Source organism: Heliangelus exortis, chromosome 3, assembly GCF_036169615.1.
Source record: "Heliangelus exortis chromosome 3, bHelExo1.hap1, whole genome shotgun sequence".
NCBI classification, from domain to species: domain Eukaryota; kingdom Metazoa; phylum Chordata; class Aves; order Apodiformes; family Trochilidae; genus Heliangelus; species Heliangelus exortis.
Window position 1 is genome coordinate 49799810 of NC_092424.1, and position 19671 is coordinate 49819480.

A 19671-nucleotide genomic window follows, 5' to 3' on the forward strand; every position below is an offset into this window, starting at 1 on the left:
TCAGTGTACAAGGTACCACACACAGTTTATTACAGGACAGGCTCTGCTGTTGCTTTCAATGTTTGCTAACAACAGGTTCAGAGAAACTGAGAGAGACCTGGATGTTAGTGTTGGATACTGAAAAAGAAAGAAAGGGGGGGGGGGGGAGCGGGGACACCATTAAATCTGAGCTAATGCTAGATTGCTCTCTATCTCATCATCATCCCTCCCATCCCATCCCCTCCCCTCCCATATAGCCTCCTGTGCTTGGCCTTGTCTGGACTGAAGTTATTTATTTGGTGAGTGTTTTTGCTGAGTTCCTGAAGTGCTGAATACTTTGTGTGTATTCATCAGCTTGTATAATTTGCTCTTACTTATCTTACACCAATCTCTGGGGGGAAGGGAAAGTACATCTCTTATGTGTAAATTCTATTACAGTTTTTTAAACAGCCGTTTGAATCCTAATATTCAATCTTCATTTGAAATGGGACAATTCAGATCATGAGTTTAGCTTAAGGTTATACAATGAGAGTAATCAAACATCAACAGTCTTGGAAGTGCTATGCTGTGGTCTGTACACTAAAGAGAGAGATCCACATGAATGTAAATACACGCTGGTGTTAAATGTACCTTTTGGGTTTCAGAATTTGTGTTTATTTCTGTCAATATAGGGATATACAATATCAGGGATATACAATATCCCTGACATAAAAACAAAGGGATAAGATAAATATTTTATATCTATGGTTACCTGTGTTCCTTCTTCCAGCTTTTTTCAGCTTTAAATGTCTGGTGATTGGAGAAACAATCCATAGCTTTTTAAGAGTAAATGGATTGTGCTGCCTTTCTGGTCCTTGGTCAGAATAATAGATCGGGTGATGGAGATATGCTTAGTGGTTAGGAACTGCTGGGTCCAGTCCCTTTCCTTATTTAGGCTTTGGCTGGCTTTCCCTCCCTCCCTCTCCAGGTTCGTGATCAGCTCTGCGTTTGGAAACAGTTGACTGAAAATCGCCCATTTCTGTTTTCTCTTAAATGCTGTCTCTGGTTGAGTGTCCCTTTCATTTTTTTTAATTCTTACTCTGCAGATAGTAATTTTCAGCAGGAATTGTTCTTATTTCCTTCAACACGTGAAGCAAAAGTGTTGGGCCCTTTCAGATCATTGAGAGATTTTTGCCTGTGTGTGTGAGGAGGCAACTCAGGGCAGTAAAGTTGGACCAGGCTGTCCATCCAACAGGCACTACTCAAATGTGGATAAAACCCCAGATAATTTTGCCATCGGAGCCATTCAGGGGAAAGCACACAATACATTCAGTGCTTTGTACGATAAATAACGATCTTTGAGACCAGTAGTAAGTTTTGTAGCAAGTTTTATCCAAACACTGCTGAAATGACGTGTATATATATATATATATATGTGTGTGTATCTATATAGATCTACTGCAGCTGTAAATTTGGGGACGAGTTTATCGTGTGACGGTTGCCCGAAATGCCCCTGCTCAGGGCGCTGCTCAGCAGGACTGTGGCAGGGAGGCTGCCAACGGCCGCTGGCCAACCGCCGCCGGCCAACCGTCACCTTCACGAGCGCCGGCTGCCACCTAGCGGCTGCTCGGAGCCGGGGCCGTTGGAGGTGCCTGAGCGGAGAGGGCCGCCCGCCGGGTTTCGGTGTGCCCGGGCGTTCGTACCTGTGAGAGTTGCACAACTCGTCCCTTAAAAGAAGCAAACGCGAAAACTCAAACCAAAAGGAAGGAATGCCGGCCCCTCCCAGCAGGTCCCCGGGCAAGGGGCGGCACAGCCCTCCCGGCAGCTCTCAGGGACGGGGGGGTGTGCCCCCTGGGCTGCCCCCTGTGGGGTATGATCAGGAGCTGTGCGGGGCTCCCACCGCCTCGGGAATGGTAGGAATCGGCATTTGCTTTTGCCTTTCAAAAGAAGCAAATATTGGTGTCTGCTGAAAAAGTCCATGCCAAGCAACCTTTCACTCACCCCGAACCCCAACAGAATGAAGGAAAACCATAAGAGAACTTAAATAGGACAAAGAAGAAGGAAAAGCATGATTTGCTTATGTACAAGATCACAACTTAAACATTATAGGGAAGAAAGAGTTGATATTTTTTCTTGACATAATAGTTTTTACTTGCAGAAGGTAAAAAAAAAAAGTATCATTGGGATTTTTCAAGGTCTAGATTTGAAACTACAGATTTATTTGCCATTAACAACCACTTTATCCCCAAAAGCACTACTGTGAAGTTGCTAGTATTTGCATTGTGTTTTGGTATTAACCATTGCAAGATCAGTAGTCTGTTTATAGCCCAGATAAATTGTTTCATTTCGTGCTTTCCTGCTGTGCTGTGCTATCCTTCTGAAATAAGCGGAACTACACACTGGAAGAGAAAGGAAATTTTGGATTGTTTATGATACTCTGGATAGAAGTTGATGAGGCAACTGAGTCCATTGTGGTTTTATTTCAAAGAACTGTAGATATGAACAAAATGCTGAAGGATTCCATTGATAGAGATTTTGTTTTCCTCATTGCTAATGCCAAATATAAAAAAAAAATAAAAATAAAAAATTACATCTTTCTTGCATTAGGCTCTCTGTTCTCTGTCCCTTTGCTGTGACTGAGTGCTTAAAACATATTGATATTCTTCATGAAGACTGAGCTTCTCATAAATAACATGATTCCAAGAGCTGACTCTTTGAGAAAGCTTTAAGTTATGGATTTTATATTAATTAAAAGATCATATTGTTGTCCGGGGGGTTGTGTTTTGTTTAGTTATCAAAGTACCTACAGATATTATATAATCAGGAATGAGGCTGACTAGCAGTATTGCTAAATACTGTTCTGTTAAAGCCAGATGCTGTGGGAAGGATGGGGATACAACCATGACTTCTGCTAAGAGCCAGGTTGGGCCTATACTGACTTCTTGCCTTGGACATTTTTTTCCTATCAAGTATCAGACCCTGACTTACCCTTCATATAGCACTGCCAAGGAGTTTGATAAATATCTTGCTGGTTATTTATATACTTCATATAATTCTGGATTATTTTTGACAGGTAATCATATCAGTCTGTGCTGCAACTGAGCTTGGCCTATAAGTGCTTTTCCCATGTTGCTGGGTTGCTCCATTAAATTGAACACATTAAATTGAATTGCCATAGATGGAGGGGAAAATGGTGCTTCATGAGAAAATAATATTGAAAAGTCTCTTCAAGTATAAACAGGAGAGGGAGAGCATTGTTTACTGTTTGTTGTTTGCTGGGAAACCTTATATGAGAACAAATACACTTTTCTGTTGTCTTAGGTAAATGAGCTTGTAACTTTTCTAACAAAAAAAATAGCATTCACTGCTTTGTTTTCAAAAGCATAATGTTCGTGTAGGCCTGACTGAACAAGGAGAATCAGTGGCTTTCTGTCCTGCCTTCCAGCACAGGCAAGTTGTAGAATATTGTGCTGTATAGGATGTTCATGTAAGCACAAATGATCACTGGCATCACTTCTGCAGGGGTAGCAGGGCTGCCTAATGCTTTTCTTTTTCCCCTCTGGTGTGGCAGCGCTCTGGGTACGTGGTCTGAAACATATAGCACAGTGTATATGGTCAACAATCTAAGCCCAACAATCTAAGTCCACCTAGGCCTTACTTTCACCAAGTGAAAGTAAGAAAGTTAGCAGACATCAGTATTTTCAGGAGATGGGGTGGTTTTGTTTGATCTGTCCTATTCTTTAAGCTTAAAATTGCTGTTAGTCTGTCCAAGCTGGCGAGCTCTATCAAGGAAGAAATACTAAGCCCCACTTCCTTGAAAAGAAGCTAAAAATATATTTTGAAGCAGTGGGCATTTTATTATGTCAAAGTGTCCTGATTTGTGCATGGGGGGTTTCTGCACAGATAAATGCCTTGAGTTAGGCTGTCTCCAGGTGGAGAACAATGCTGTCTGCTATCTCTAACTTCCAGCCTCAAAGGCCAGAGATGCAATCCAGGGGAATGTATTTGTGCTCCTCTGCTTACAATATTTGTTAAATGCTTCTCCTACCTCCCGTAGGAATTGACCTTCATGTCTCAGCTTTGTTTCATCCCTGAAAAGACAGCTGCTACTGCAAATTTTTATTCAAGCCAGGGTTTTCTGCTACAGAATCTATAAAAAGAGCAATGGGAACTCTTCCTGTCAGCACCCTGATTTCAAAAGGTAGCATTGTTCCTTCAGGGAGGAGGAGGTAGAGTAAAAAAAAAAACCATAAATAGTTAGAAAACTTAAAAGTAGCATTTCCCCACTCCGTTTTGGCAAAAGTATCTGTGAACGTGACAAAGTTTTGCTACTCATTGATGCAGAAAGAGCTGTGCAGGAGTTCCCAGAGTGAAGATGCTGACCTGATTTGAATTCCATAGCCTGCTGTGAACTTTACAGTCATTTAGTGTCCAAACACCTCCGAAGTCTACATGCTCTTTCAGTGTTTTCAATGAATTAAGATGAGGACTGAAGAAAATGCAGTAATCGTGTGATAAAGTTTTTTCCTACCCAAATTTTGGCCTGATCCCTACAAATCCCTGTAGCTAAACAAGTATGGAGAAATGGTAAAATTTAAGAGTCCTTTAGAATAACTATGTCCAGATTTAGTAATTTACTATCTAGTTTGTATTTGGAGTCACTGTCAGAGACTTCAAGTCATAACACTGTCATGTTAGCTAATGCATGCACTTGTGTTAGCTGTTAGAATAATTTCACTTTAGATCCTAATTTTCAAGCTGATAGGTTTCCATGCCAGTGTAAGACTTCATTGGTCAATAAAACCTGATCTATAAGTCAGAGGACTTTCTGCCACATTTCCTCTTCATTTTATTTTCATTTTCTTTAAAACAGTCCTTCTCTTGTATCTTCATGTACTGCTCTATATAAATAGGAAAAAATAATTCCTGTCACCTCTCAGATTTTGTTGTCATAAATGTTCCTATTTCATGTAATGGGAATCTCAACTGTAAAGCTGAATCCAGTTATTAGCTTAATTAGTATTCAGAAGGAATTTTATGATCAAAACTCTCTTGGTATTTCACAATCCAAAGGGTATTTTGATGTGTCAAAAAATCGTGTGTACAGATAACAGTACATTTATAGCAAGTGGTCAAACACAGTCTTTTATCACAAAAAATCCAAAACAACTATTTTCAAGGATCTTTTACCATTGTACATAGTATGGACACAGTAACTTAATATCAAAGTTCTAGAACCACTATTGCTGCTTATGCCCATACTACATTTCTACTTCCTCATTTTACCTTTATGAATCTGATTCAAATTCCATTGGCATTAATGAAGAACACTCATTGACTTCAATAATCTTTGAATTGCATCTAGTATCAACTACATTAGCATAATCAAGTGAGAGGCGATTGCTAGGGATGCACTGATTGGGGAGGTTCCCAGTGTCAGCTGGTGTTGTTATTTTATAAGAGCTTGATTATTAAATTACTATTGCAGGTTATGAATCTTTCAGCAGTGCTTTCACTTCTTACTGTGCAATATTCCGAGTTTGTTATAGTTACCCTAAAGCATATGAAGGAAGTGTTCAGGCACTTTATGTAATTTCCAAATCCGTAACCCCTTCCATAAAGTGACATTTCTTACAAACTTGATTGGAGTAAGGGCCACAATGTGCCCCGCATTCCTTTCTGCATCACATAGTGAGACACATCCTGCACTGCTGCAGGTAAGGCTTTGACCTGACAGCACTCATTCGGGAGTAGAGTGGGAAAAGGAGTATACTATGTTCCTAATTCGAGTCAGACTCCTGGTACAGAGTGCCCCTAAACTTGAAAATTGCTGAAGGCCTTTAAGAGGAAGAATGCTGGTGCTTTATCCTGTAACATAACTTCATCAAGCCCTGTTCTAAGAGTAATCAGGGAGTGGAAAACAGGAATCAAGATGCTGGGAGGTCACAGGCATATGGCAGTGCTCTTGTCCAGCAACTTTTCAGTGACAGTGTTGTCCTGTGACAGTGACAGTGTTATGTGTCGCCCTGCCACTAGAGGCTCTGCATGTGCCCAGGACATGAGAGTGGTTGGATTCCTACGTGCAAACTGGTGGTTTTTGAAGGTTTTTACAATCAGCATTCAGCCCATTTCTACTAGTTTAAAAAACATACTCGATCATAACACTGAGGCCACAATAGAAGACAGGATTATTTTCTGCAGTACTAATCTCAATTTTGTTAATACTTGTGGAGCAGTTGAAGGTATTTTTTTGGCAGTCAGTTCTGTTTGTTTTTTTCCAAAAAATCCAGCAGCCCTTTGCTGCAAGTTAGTTGCTTGCCTTCCAGGAGCATATAATCTACTCATAGTAAGGTCCAAAATTATTTACTGTCATGTTAGCTGATGCATGCACTTGTGTTAGCTGTTAGAATAATTTCACTTTAGATCCTAATTTTCAAGCTAATGGGTTTCCGTGCCAGTGTAAGACTTCATTGGTCAATAAAACTTGATCTATAATTTTACTTTGTGCTGCAAAAACCAGACCTTACCTAGTAAACCAGAAGTGAAATCTTCCTCTACCTTGTCAGAGGAAGTGACAGATGCTGGAAGATGAAGAGTGGAGCTGGAGAGTATTGTACTTTAAGTCTGGCAATAAAGAACTCGTGGGTGTTTTATTCAGCACAGTAGTGTCACAGTACACTGTCCTAATCACCCACAGGATGAGGGAAATCTGCAGTGGTACAGCAGTATGTAAAGATTGTCCCTTGGATGGGGTGAATTGCTGCACTTCCACAGCTGAGAAAGAAGAGGTGGGCTCTTAGTATGTGCCTGTAGTATCAAGGTCTGCATCAGGCATAGGTCATTAAAAACAAAATCTCCTTGTGATTGCTACAGAAATTAAATCTTGGAAATCTTTCTCACAAAGCAGGTGAAGTGTGCTGAAGCACTAAGGAATAAGGTTTATAGGAAATTTATTTATAAATAAATAATGTATAAATAATTTTTTTATGTGTAATGTTAATTATTTTAATCAGGAGCTATTTAAATAGGTATTGAATTGGGCACGGGTCTGCATGGTACAGGCAGAGGCACAGAGCTAGATGGACATGTTCAGGACGTGTTTTCTGGGAGATCAATATAATAGAACTTCAGGAAGGGTACATAAAGGTGATTTACTTTTCACCTTTTTCTCACTCACTGCAGAAAAATGTAATTGAACTTCAACTGATCTCTGAATTATTTGGCCTGCTGTTAAGGTACCAGAGAAAGATCTTTGATAGATGTTTATTGTGATCCCAGTGGAAGATTTTATGCTGTATAGTGCAAGAAATAGGGAGGAAAAAAAAAAAGACAAAAATAAGCTTTTAAAGTTGGTTTCTACTGTGTGCCATTTCACCTCTGTGGTTTTACTTGCCATCTCTATCCTGAGTTCCTGCTTGCAGGGTACAGTGATGCACAAGATGCCATCACTCAACCTTTGCTTTTCTTTTTCCCCCTCCGCCTCCCAATAATTTGAAACCAAGAAGTCAGTCTCTTGCTGTTTTCACCACAGTATTTCTAACTGATGAAATTGGGTTTTAGTATTTTAAATAACTAATCTAAAATGAGGGAATTTTTTGTGTAAATTAAACTTTATAATACATTCTCAAATGCTACTCAAAATAAAATGCCTAAGTAAAATGAAGTAACATTATTGTGGTAAAGTAATGGTTCTAAAAAAATTTTCCTAGGGATTACAGTGGAACTCAGCAACAGGATGTGTTTCCAGCCCACTTGGTTCAACATAAGTGGTTCAAAATAACAAAAAAAGAACTGGAGACATCCTAGTTGTAACTGGAAAGCCCAGAGGGTTAAAGTTCCTTTGCAATAGGACAAAGATGTCTGTGTTCTACAAAATGCCAGAAGAATTATATCCATTCACCAAGCTGCAGACTTCAAATAATAAAGCAGAAAAAGCCATACATGATGATAAGGAACAGTTTGCTAGTTTTTGCAGATCAAAGAGCTTGAAAAGTACTAATGGAAGAGTTATTGCTGAACAACATTCTTTGTAACTGTTTATTTCTGGACAATTATGGGATGATCGACATCTTTTATTTCATTTTGCTTGTGTAAGTAGAAATCTGAAGTGATTTACTGGGAATAAATACTGATTAAAGGTGCATCTAGATTTATCCTATATTATTGGGGGTTGGCATTGGGACGTTAAATCTGAAATGAGATCATTGAGTTTCAAGTGTTGAGAGGTGTTAAATAGTGCAACTATATCCTACAGCAGAATGCACAGTCAGAGTGTGGTGGGAACATTATACTAGCCTGGGCACCTCCCCTGGGTGAAAACAGCACTTTTATTTTCCTTTTCATTTTGTCCCACTGACCTTATTGAATGTCATCTGAAAGCTTATAAGCAAGTCAGGCTATAAAAGCATATATGCTATGCTACTATCAGTATACTATAATATTAGGTGTTACATATATAGGTATTTCCCCCTGGAACTGCTCTCCACGTCCATCCACATTCTTACTTAGTTGTACTTGTCAGCTTCTCATCGTTACAAGAGCAGCCCTCGAGCACAGCAAGTGTCAGAGGAAGATGTTAGAGATAGGAGGATATTACAGATAAGAGCTTGTCAGAAAACAAAAGCTTTTAAATATTAAAACTTGGAGCTTGTGTACAACATTCATCTAGATTGTCTCAGCAGTAAGAGCTACAAGTCCCAACTTACTAGGAAACTCCAAGAGTAAATACTACCTCAGACCTCAGTGTATTAGAAAAAGGAAAAGCTTGGAAAGAAAAATAGGTTATCTTATGAGGGCTTGATGGTCATGTAAAGGTCTGCAAGGGAATTTTATTGCTTGGAGTAGTATTTTTTTTTCCCTGGGATTTGAAAAAATTGACCCTTTACAAGGTCTACCTCTGAGAGCAGCTGACCGAAAGTTTTAAATAAAGGCAGATGAAATAAAAGTGACAAATTTTGCACTGGAGCCTCCCAACTAACAGATAGTCATGAGGTTGTTAAATGTTTTTCCCCCATTCTAATTTGCTGCAGGGAGTTGTTACTAAAATCCTCAGCCTCTTCTCAGGGCACAGACAGGTTTGTGTACCTGTGGAAAAGAAGATGCAGAATTTAGATTGTCCCTGGATCATCTTCTCCCCATTTCTCAAAAAATGCACTGCAAATTTTTCTGGGTTTTTTGGGGTTCGGGGGCATAGGGCAGGGGTTGAACTGTTAAAAGTGGTAATTATAAGTGCATTTAAATATGGTTTTGTAACTTCTTCCTATCACAATAGTTTTGTGCATTAATCCAGTAATGCTCTGTGGTAGACAAGAAGTTTTTAACGTGTAGCTTACAATGAAATTTATGATATTTATATATTTAGCAGATAGGAATCTGCAGCTACGTTCCATACACAGAATGTAACTCCATACACCTTAGGGACTTACACTTCAGCGATTTTTAAGCACAAGCCTCTGGCTTGAAGCTATCTTTCTCTTGGCTGCACATAGCACCCAGTAAAAGTTTGTATCTGGCACGTCATTTTTGAGGTGTGGCAGAGTTACAGATGGTAATAGGAGTTGAAGTTTTACAAATGGCTATGTTAGAGACATATATGAATCCCTGAGTTCCTTTATTATATGTTGTGCAAGCAGTTAGCTGAGGCATACTTCACTTTTGAATCATAAGGAAAATGCCACTACCCAGCTTGCTGGCAAACTCGTTTGCTTAGAAGCCTCCTTGCATCAGTGAAAACAACAGAGCTTGGTTAGAGTGCTCTGCAGAGCACAATGTTTCCTGTTCTTCGTTCAGTCAGTTAAATTGTTAGAGCAATAGTTTTGACAAGAAGAAATCATTTCATTGTTATGGATAATTTTTCAAGTGAAACTGAGTTTTGGAATAAAGTGATGGTGAGTAAACCATGTGAGGGGGGAAGGAGGGATTATTTTTGTTGTTTCATTTAGCAGTTTCTGAAAACTAAGATGGAAGTGATTTTGTTAGTGTAACTGCAAGGTTATGTTTTTTATTAAGTGGAAAACCTAAAAATTAAAGAAGGGCTGAGATAGTAACAGGCATGCTTACTGTCGTGTTTCATGGGAAAGTGGAATGTAATTTCTCTTTTTATATTGAGATACAAATCTGATTCACAGTTAGTTCATCTGATTTCTTCTGAAAGGGAAACATGTCAGCTCATTAAATAGATGCATTTTGTCTAAGCAGCTGCTTTTAACATAATAATAACCTAGATTTTGAAAATAATTTGTGGTATTGTTATCTAGATATTTAAAAAGGGTGGTTTTTTACTAAAAAAAAACCTAATTTTGTTTCAGATGGGGGAAAACTTTTAAAATTACTAATTATGAATGCTTGCTTTCTGGGAACAGTGTTATTTGTATTAACTGTATTCTGCATGTTCTATAAGTAGCCTTTTTTTGTTCCTTTTCTTTTTTTTTTTTTTTTTTTTTTTTTTTTTTTTTTTTTTTCCTTCAGAATGCAAATAATGTTTCAGTCATTGAATTGTTGATTTTATCCAAGGAGTCAGGGTGGTTTTTTTAAGTCCAAGTTTTGCCCACAAGAATAAAAAGACCAGACAAAATAATGCTGCTTAAGTATAGGGAGGTAACCATATGCATAGCTGCAGGTTAGGACAAGTAAACATTATTGTGCCTTCTGTGTTACTGATGGTAATCAGGACATTCATATTAGCCTGATGAAAAGAAAAAATCAACAGGAGGTTTTCTACAGTAACTAAAGGAACACTTTTTTTTTTCTCTGAGGCAGAGAGGCAGTGTGATCTAGCTGGTAAGGCGTGTAATCAGTGTGTCTGGCATATCTTTTCGGGCACTGCCACAGGCAGCCTTATAGGAGTTTGAAGAAGCCACTGTACAAACAATTTTACTACACTTGCTTACAAAGTGAATTGCACTTAATTCAACTGGCAAGGTATCCCCATGAAATCTTTTGATTTCCAGATTTTTTATATATCAGTAATTTTTGCTTCCTTCACAGGGCTGCTATGATTCTACTCCATTGGTGTATTTAGGTTTTGATGATGCTGTTTCAGTCATCTCTAGGTCTTTCCTTCACAGGCAGCACTGCAGTTAGGAGTGAGTGATTTATATAAAAGTTGTACATATTTGTAAGGACTTACTTGTATTGCCTTGTTTTAAAAAAGACAACTAAAGTAACCATTTGGCTATCCAACTGCTGAAAATCCAGAGGTAGGTTTACTTGCATTTTAGACATGTATAAGTTAAGCTAAATTTTTCTCACATAATTTCATTTAAGCTTGCAAGCTATGAAATTCTTAATTTTGCTATCTTGGGTATATGATTTGTACAAACATCCTAGCTCAGGACAGCAAGTTTGCAAGTGGAAATGCACACCCTGTTGAATCTTTAGGCCGTGATCACGCAATCTGGTTGTAAACCAACAGTTTTGTGAATAAAAACAGTTGTGGTTGTTTACTATTGAGTGCATTCCCATACATGGAAGTTAACCTTGCAATGTAGTTATTTCAGGAAAGCTTGTGTCCCATGATATCCTTTGCAACGTGTCACCTTCATGATTTGCTAATGAAATTAGGTCTTTCTTTAAGAATGACATGAGAAGAACAGTTCTTCTTTGCAATTGCTGGAGTTTTTTTTCCTGCCTTCGTCCTAGAATGATAGTATTTCCATCTTCACCTAACTGTACTTTCTTCTCTCGTGAGCTCTCTTTGCCAAGACCAGAGCTCAGAGCTGAGCTTTATAAGCACTACATGAAGAAGGTGAAATGAAATTTTCTGTCTATGATCATTCCTATCTCTTGAAACCAAATAAGCATCCATGTGTTCCTAATATTTTCTTCTCATAGAGCATTGCTTGTAGGACTATACCATTTTCTTCATGTTTGTTGCACTTGAACACAACATTTTCAAAGGAGCAAAAAATACTTTTGAAAAATAGGGCTGTGGTTGTGCGAACACTGTAATTTTCAGGAAGGATTTTAAAAGGAAGGTGCCTGGAAGTACTGGTTGTAATTTCAAAATAAAACAGCAAATGCATTGCATTCCTGTGGCAGAAACCAGATGATAGTCATGAAGAAGATATGCTGGTGTCTGCATTGTTCATGAGGTTTGCAGGAACACTGCTGTGCTGAGCTGAGATCTGGAGGCGAGCCTCAAGTCACTCAGCAGTGTTATCTCTGTGCTGGAAGGTGGTGAACTAGTTCCCAATGTGTCTTGGGGATGGGATTATCCAGAAAGCTTGGTCAGAGTGAGTCAGGATAGCTGGTCAGTATCAGATCATTGGACTGAGCCATATCCCCTGTCAAAGATAAAAAGAAAACAGAGGCATGCTAATGCTTCAAAGACAGTAGTGGACTCATTCTACCACAGGCATTTTCATAGAATCATAGAATGGCTAGGGCTGGAAGGGACCTTAAAGATGAATATAGTTCCAACTCCCCTTAATGGGCAGGGACACCTTCCACTAGATCAGGTTGCTCCAAGCCCCATTCAGTCTGGCCTTGAACACTTCCAGGGATGGGACAGCAACAACTTCTCTGGGCAACCTCTGCTCGTGTCTCGCCACCCTCACAGGAAATATTTTGTGTACCTCAGTTCCATTTTTGAGTTTTGGTAAAGAAATACGTGACAGCTAGAACATGGCTTATGTCAGGATAGAAAGTATAACGGGTAGAAAAATGTTTAAACCTATAGTTATCTCACATTGAAAACTAGGGGGGAGGTCACTAGTGCAGAATGTCTGTTTGATGCAAGGAAAACCAAATCCCGTGGAAAGATAGAGGAGTTTTTTCTCATTTCTCATTAGGTGCTGGTTTGCTGCCTGGTTTCATATCTGTGGCTCAGGTTTGAACTATGACTTGCAGCAAGGGCTAGTGAATGGGGAAGGTCTCTTGATTTCCCTTCATGGCTCCTGGCATCCTGAGCCCAGGCATCACTCTTGCAGGCTTAGGAGTGCCCTGCTGTCTTTATTGTCTGCTGGATCATTTTGTTTGGAGGGCAGAAGGAGGTTTTCATGTCATAAATTCAGAACTGCTGGGGTGTCCCAGTTGGTGTCAATGAAACAGGCAGACAGAAGAGTATAATAGAACTTGTAATTGCGACGTCATGGGTTCATGGGGTCTGTCTAACCATAGGAAAAGGATGTGTCAGTGTAAGGAAATGACAAGTGCAGCATCAGCCTACAAAGATTTTTGGAATGTAGATCAGAAATTTGGCTCTGCAAAACTGTGAGTTAACTGTGTGTGTTGCCAGCCTCACCAGACAATGGAAAGAGTGTTCACACTTTCCTTTAATTGAAGTGCTTAAAGTAAAAAGATAAGTAAAAAAGCACTTTAGTGATAACATAAACAAAAGCAATATTAGGTTTCAAACACAAACACTGAATAAATTATCCTTAAAATGAAAGCAACCCTGCTGAATTCAGGGGGTATTCTGCAATCCTGTTGTAGGGGCTGGAAAGCCTGACTTTGTAAGCTCAGGCACAGCAAGGGAGTGGGATGCATCTTCTCGTTATTCCAAGTTCTGGAAACAGTGATTGTAGCCAGCTTCCCTTGCCAAGCAGAGGCTTCACCATTTTTGAGAGGCCTGTTCTTCACTGTGTACAATCCACTAACATCTGAACAGCTTTACCCATCACTGACCATGTGGTCAAGTCACTTGCACTAAGAAACTGCTGATCCATTTGGATGATATGCCACAGTCCTGCCACTTTTTATATAGCAAGATAGGAGGGCAGCAAATTATACTGAAATATACTTCTCCATATTAGTTGCATATAGAAAGTGTTTTTTTCTCTCCTCCTCCTAATTTTTACTCTGAGTTTACTAACTCTAGTAGTATTTTGTGCTGCTTTTTCATCTCAGCTGATGGAACTGAAAACACTTTATCTACTACACACCTGCATTTGTTTTATGTCCAGTCATCCAAATTCTAAAAATGCAAACCTTTTTTTTACAGGTAATGTGTTCATCTGAAAAACAATTTTTTTTAAACCAGACTGAAGGCTTCCTTAGAGAAAAGATGCATACATTGATGTGTTTATTCTTTGCAATAATAATATTTGTCCATGTGACAAAGTGTGAAGTTTTTTTCTTCTGCCACACCATATGGCTTATAACTATTTACAATCCAAACAATAACAGCTGCTGCTGCATAAGAGATGACATTCCTCCGAGCTAGAGATGCACTGAGTAGCAAATGACAAAGTGTATGTCCACAGATGTATTCCAAATATCCTCATTTACCACTAAACATCCTATCATTCTCATCTTGGAAACTGTTGGAGCTTATTCCTTAGCTTAGCTAACAGGGAGAGCTTTGACAGCTTGGTCTGGGAGTTTGGGAGCAGATAGGGAAGCTGTGTCTGATGATGGCTTTCCAAGTGGGAGAAGGAGGGACATTCTGGTTTGGTGCTGCACAAAATGAAAATATGAATCACACTCTTAGCTCCTTTCAAGTAAAAATCAATTGACTGTCTTAATAAGTTATGAGTTTGTATTTGGGAGGGGAAAACAGGTCTAGACCTTTAAAATGTGTGTCACTTCATACCTTTCATTGATGGCATGCTTAAAGTTTGGAATTCAATATCACAAAGATACATCTTGCATTTATCTGCTAGCATCAGTCATGTTGGGCTCCTTTCAGCTGCCTCCTTGAGCCTCTTTTTTTTCTGTGGTTTTCTGCTGGCCAATTTGATAATTCCTGAATTTTTGGATCAGCTCTTGTCAGTCATTCCTGTCAACAATTTCCAGATATACAACTGGGCTACATGCCTGGCCTTTACCTACAGTGCCCTGATTGGAAATGGCATTTAAACCATGTCCATGGCTGTCAGAAGGTTCTCTGAGATTTTCACTGAGTTCTTCATGTACCTGCTCTTTTCCAACAGGTTAGACAATGGACACACTGTATTTTATGTGACTTATCTTGCAAAAGCATATTCCAGGGAGAATGAAATGTTCAGCAGGGTTATTCCCCTGGCATATTCTTCCTGTCACACAATAATCTACCAATGCTCATTAGCAAGAAAGAATTGCAATTTTCTCGCAGTTGATGCTTTATCTGCTATGAAGCTTTGCTATTAAATAAAACCCACTGGATTTCATCTGAATTTAGAGTGTATTGAAAGGTGTTTATGAATAGAAGTGACCATAATTTCTGTAACAGTATTTACTGTTACAGTGAAGCCTTCTCATTGAAAAACCTTAAAATTAGGCTAGATTAATTCCCTAACAGCATATAATGATTTATATAATTTACTTTTTTTTTTTTTTTTTTAGATGTATCTGTAATACTCCTGTGCTGCTAGGAATTTTTCATGTTATCACCACAGTTTACCATCAGAACAAAAGGACTGAGAGGAACCTTCTGACCTTACTGGTAGTTAGGCCAGCAGCCCTGAACCTCACTGCTTCAGCAACCCTTTAGCTTGTATGCCCTTGTGGTCATCTTAAAGAGAGGTGCTTTTAACTCAGGTTTTCATCCCTCTGAGTGGTCTCCATCTCAGACTCTGGTTTACTAAAGTCAACAGCCTCTGCTCATCTCTTCTTGTATGATGGATACCATGATTACACTGGCCACTTACAATTTCTCTTTTGTGGCACTGCAGTGACAAGAAAGGTCTTAAAAAGGGACCCCAGGTAAATGAACAGGCAATTGTAACCACTGAGAAAGATCTATAGGGCACATCCCGTGGGACAGCTCGGCAAAATAATCATGTGGGCTTCAGGTAGATGCAGCTGAAATCCCTTTGTAGAGCCCCAGTTAATGAAAAATCTCCTTTATAATTCTAAGGGCTGTGATATGGCACTGCGTAGCTCTGATTCCATAATTCATGTGCTGAGTCAGCTCATTCCCATGCAAAGGAAGGAATTACTTGAGAATATGTTCCTCAGTGTGAATTTCAACTCTTGCCAGAGATAAAATGGAAGTACCAGAAATATTCCTATGAAAAGCCATAAATGCAGGCTTAATCTACAACAGTGCTACAGGAAAGAGCTTGTAGCATATTCCTACCAGAAAAAATGGTGATATGTACTGTCTCCTGCCCCATTTCTGCTTCACTAGAAGAGACAAATTACTTAAGCTTTCTTGGATCAATGCAGCTGTGCCTGGGTTAAACTTGGAACTGTGTGGAAAGAAATCAATATAAAACAACAGACAACAAAAATGGCAGATGGGAAAATTGCTCTGTATAAACTAAGGCTATGCTTTGTTGTGGCCTTTGCCTGCCAAAGCTGTTCTGTGAGCAGTAACAATGGGTTGCATAAACAAATTTAAGGGATCCATGGAATCCGATTTCATGCTTTGTTCTTGCTATCTGTCTGCTATGTTAAGCAGAGAATCCATTTCAGTACTCACTATGCAAAATTCTAGAAGCAGCTGTGAGTTTTTACTTCTAGGGTGCTCCTAGGGATGATAGCTGGGCTTGTTGGCAACTCTGTGTTAGAGCAATCCGTGTCAAGAAACTACCTCATGAATAGAATGTTTTTTCTGACCTAGGACATGATTTGATGCCATTAGTAGCAGATATTGAAGCCTCTGCTCCTCCAGCAGTCCTGCCCTTGGTTCATACAACACATGAGAATTTGCTATCACAGATTATCTCTGCTTTCTAAGCAGGTAACCCATGAGCTTCATCTGCAGAGGAAAGCTGCTGTATTGGCTTAACTAAGGGAAAATCTATATAGAATGTTGACTTCATAAAAGCAAATAGCATTTTGTCACTCTGTCCAAATGCAGTTGTACACCCAGGCCTCCCTAATTCCCTGTGGCTTTGTAAGCACTGAAGAAGTCACAGAGGGTCTGTGCTTTGCTGTCAGCTTTGTAAGCTGATGAAATTGAGCCTCTCCTGTAGAGAGGCAGCTTAAATTGCTTAGCTCTGGAACTTCATAGGTGTTGTCTGCATTTTGGCTTCAGACCAACAAACTAGAACCTAAGAGAGTAATCTCTCAAATCCCATACACTTTAGCATAGTAAATTAGAGCAAAAGGCTTTGTTTGGACAGCATCCCAGTGAGACAGCATGGGAAGTATGGAACTGGTTAATGTCAAAAAGTTGTTCCTTATCTCGAATCCTAGTGTCCTGGTGTTGCTAAAACACTCCTCTCAGAAGTCTTCTCCTGCAAGTTAGATTCATCAATTTGGCCAGAGACCTTTGTCAGGAATAAAGTGAGTGATCTGAACATGCTTACACAATAACCTTGTGAAAGAGCTGCCATTAGCATCAGGCAAGCACCTGCAACAGCACATGTTCATATGGTTTTTACCTGCTGTGCCAGAAAAGGTTGAGCAAGGCATGAGGTAAGAGGGAATTTGGGGAGATCTCTCCATCCTACTCACAAGAAGACAGTCCTGCTCCTTCCGCCTCTTATCTGAAAGGGATCTTCCTTCCTGTGTTTCCACAGGCTGATGATATGATGGCTCTTTACGATGGAAAATACAAGATAGGGATAACAAGACAATGTAACAGCAGAATCTTACAAGACTAGAATTGAAGTGTAAATCCTGTGTCTTCCTCTTTTTGCCTCCAGAAATGCCCCATCTCTTAGTTCTGCCAAAGAGCAGGGATGCCAGCAGCAGAGAAAACTCAGCCACATTGGGATTCCAAGATCCCTAAGGGAGCCTCAGGCCTCACTGAACTGTAGGAAAAGCATTTTGGGCTATTGCTCCCAGCATGGCTGTCACTCCACATATATTTAGAGTGCAAAGCAGTCAATCAATGCCCCAAGAGAGGCTCTGACAAGCTGGGAGCTGTGCTTGGGTAGAAGGGTTCACAAGACTTCAAGCATCTCCATGATCTGCTTTAACATGGGCTTTTTTAGATCTAAAATGTGCTTGAACTACCATCCTGAGCTGATTCCTGCAATGTGATTTGCACTTTATAGTATCATTTATTACATTACTTCTGCAATTTCATTCCTCTTATTGTGAGTTTTATCTGAAAGAAAAAATCCCAAACAATTTACTGTTCACCACTTTGTGCTGTCACAAGATGAACTTATTTTCCACAATACCTTTACTAAACCATCAATACAGATCCCCTGTAAAAAACCTGCAGCTGTTAGAATTTCAAAAGTATATCTTCAAATCTGATGTTTGCCTCTTGATTTAATGGTCTCCTAAGCCATTACTTCAAAAGGGGATGTTGCCTGTTTTTTATTTCTAGGGTTCAGTAGTCAATGATAAATGAATCTCAAGAGAGAAAATAACTGAAGATGGTGAACAGAAGAAGCATGTTCATTATTAGCTCAGCCAGAAAATTAATCACTTTGCAGAGATTCAAGGAGTTGATAATAGTGGAATTTTTTTTTATAGATGATTACCCTCATGGCAAATCTATCACTTTGCTTCCTCAAACAAGTATGATATGTTTTGTCTTTTTTTCCTCTTGACAAGGGAATTCATGACATAATGTCACCCTGTTGGAAAATGTGTATGTTTCTGGTAATTACTGGAAAATTATGCTGTTCTTAATTTCCATGTTACGCAGGGTGGTTGTGATTAAAAAGTTAGACATTGACATGCAGGAAAGTGTTGGGAGAAGTCAGTTAATTTCTTCTAGCTGCAGCAGACATTTGTCTGTGGAAAGATTTATTAACACATGTGCTTTCTTTAAATCTTTAACAGCAATCCTTGTACAAAGCAGAGCTGTGATTTCCCACAGATGCTGAATTTCTGTGTTACCTTCAGTGAAGGTACCTCATCCCTTGTGTAAATTTTTACCTCTTCAGGAACTCTGTTACCCCTTTATTATTGCCACACAAAGGAAAGAACTGTCATCTTATCCATTTTCAGGTGTGTATGTATTATTTTCAGAGATGCAGAGCTGAAACTTCATCTCAGCACCCATCCCCCTAGAGTAACGTGCTGCATTTGAAAGTCAAGCAGAGAACAAGCTGTCATGCTGTCCTTCTTATCTGTAAACCAAAATATTATCTCTTGCCTTTTTAGACATAGTCTTCCTTTGGCTCTAATTTAGTATTTCTCTCCAAATTATTGCTGAAGTCAAAGTCAAGGGTGACAGAACCACTCTGTCACCACATGCACTTAATGCTTAATGAGCTTGTATTAAATCTTGCCCAGCCCATTACAGCTCCTCAGCTACATTTAACGTGTCCCATCTGGCCACGTTTGGGTGTGGTTGGCAACTTTATTGGGAAGGTGCTCACCTAAACCATTAGATGCTCACCTAAACCATTGGCCAAAGGAAAGGACTGAAGCAGAGCCAAGGCTTGAGGTTCCCTTGGGAAATGGAAAGACAGTAGTGGGGACCCTAAGGAGTCTTTTCAAAATCCCTTGGGAAAGAAGTACTCAGTAAATGGGGAGAATCAGAAGGAGGGATGATCTTCTTACCAGTACCCCAAAATAAGGCAAGTTTTGCATTAGTGGGTTGCTGCAAGACAGGCAAACCCTTAGAGCATTCTGAACATGGGAAGTTTTTTTTCTGACTGGTCGTGATAGAGAAGCAATCTTCTCATGCAGTGAGAATTTATAGTGTATCAAAACATTTTTCAGGCTTAAAGGAGGATGTAAAGGCAAAATCCTGGAGAGCATCATAAATTCACAAACTAACAACAATTAAATTAAAAAATAATCACAATATCTCTCTGATTTCTGTGCCTTTCCCTCCCTTTTTTGAACTTTGTTTTGCCATTTTGGGGGTTCTAAAATTGCTAATGTTTTACAAGAAAAAATAATGCACAGAAAAGACAAATTTGCAATCGGTTT

The 19671-nt window shown here is 39.4% G+C and overlaps 1 protein-coding gene across 3 annotated transcripts in view; it reads left to right on the top strand.

Moving 5' to 3' along the window:
• LOC139794662 (SAM and SH3 domain-containing protein 1-like) overlaps window positions 1-19671 on the top strand; it is a 532690-nt gene that overhangs the window by 330446 nt on the left and 182573 nt on the right. The window contains exon 1 of one of the 3 annotated variants that reach the window (XM_071740531.1): window positions 9718-9845. The exons of the other annotated variants lie outside the window; for them this stretch is intronic. Within the exon in view, the coding sequence (XP_071596632.1) occupies window positions 9801-9845 (45 nt within the window). The 5' untranslated portion in view covers window positions 9718-9800. Of the gene's footprint in view, window positions 1-9717; window positions 9846-19671 lie in introns of those variants that run through there. 3 annotated transcript variants of the gene reach the window in all.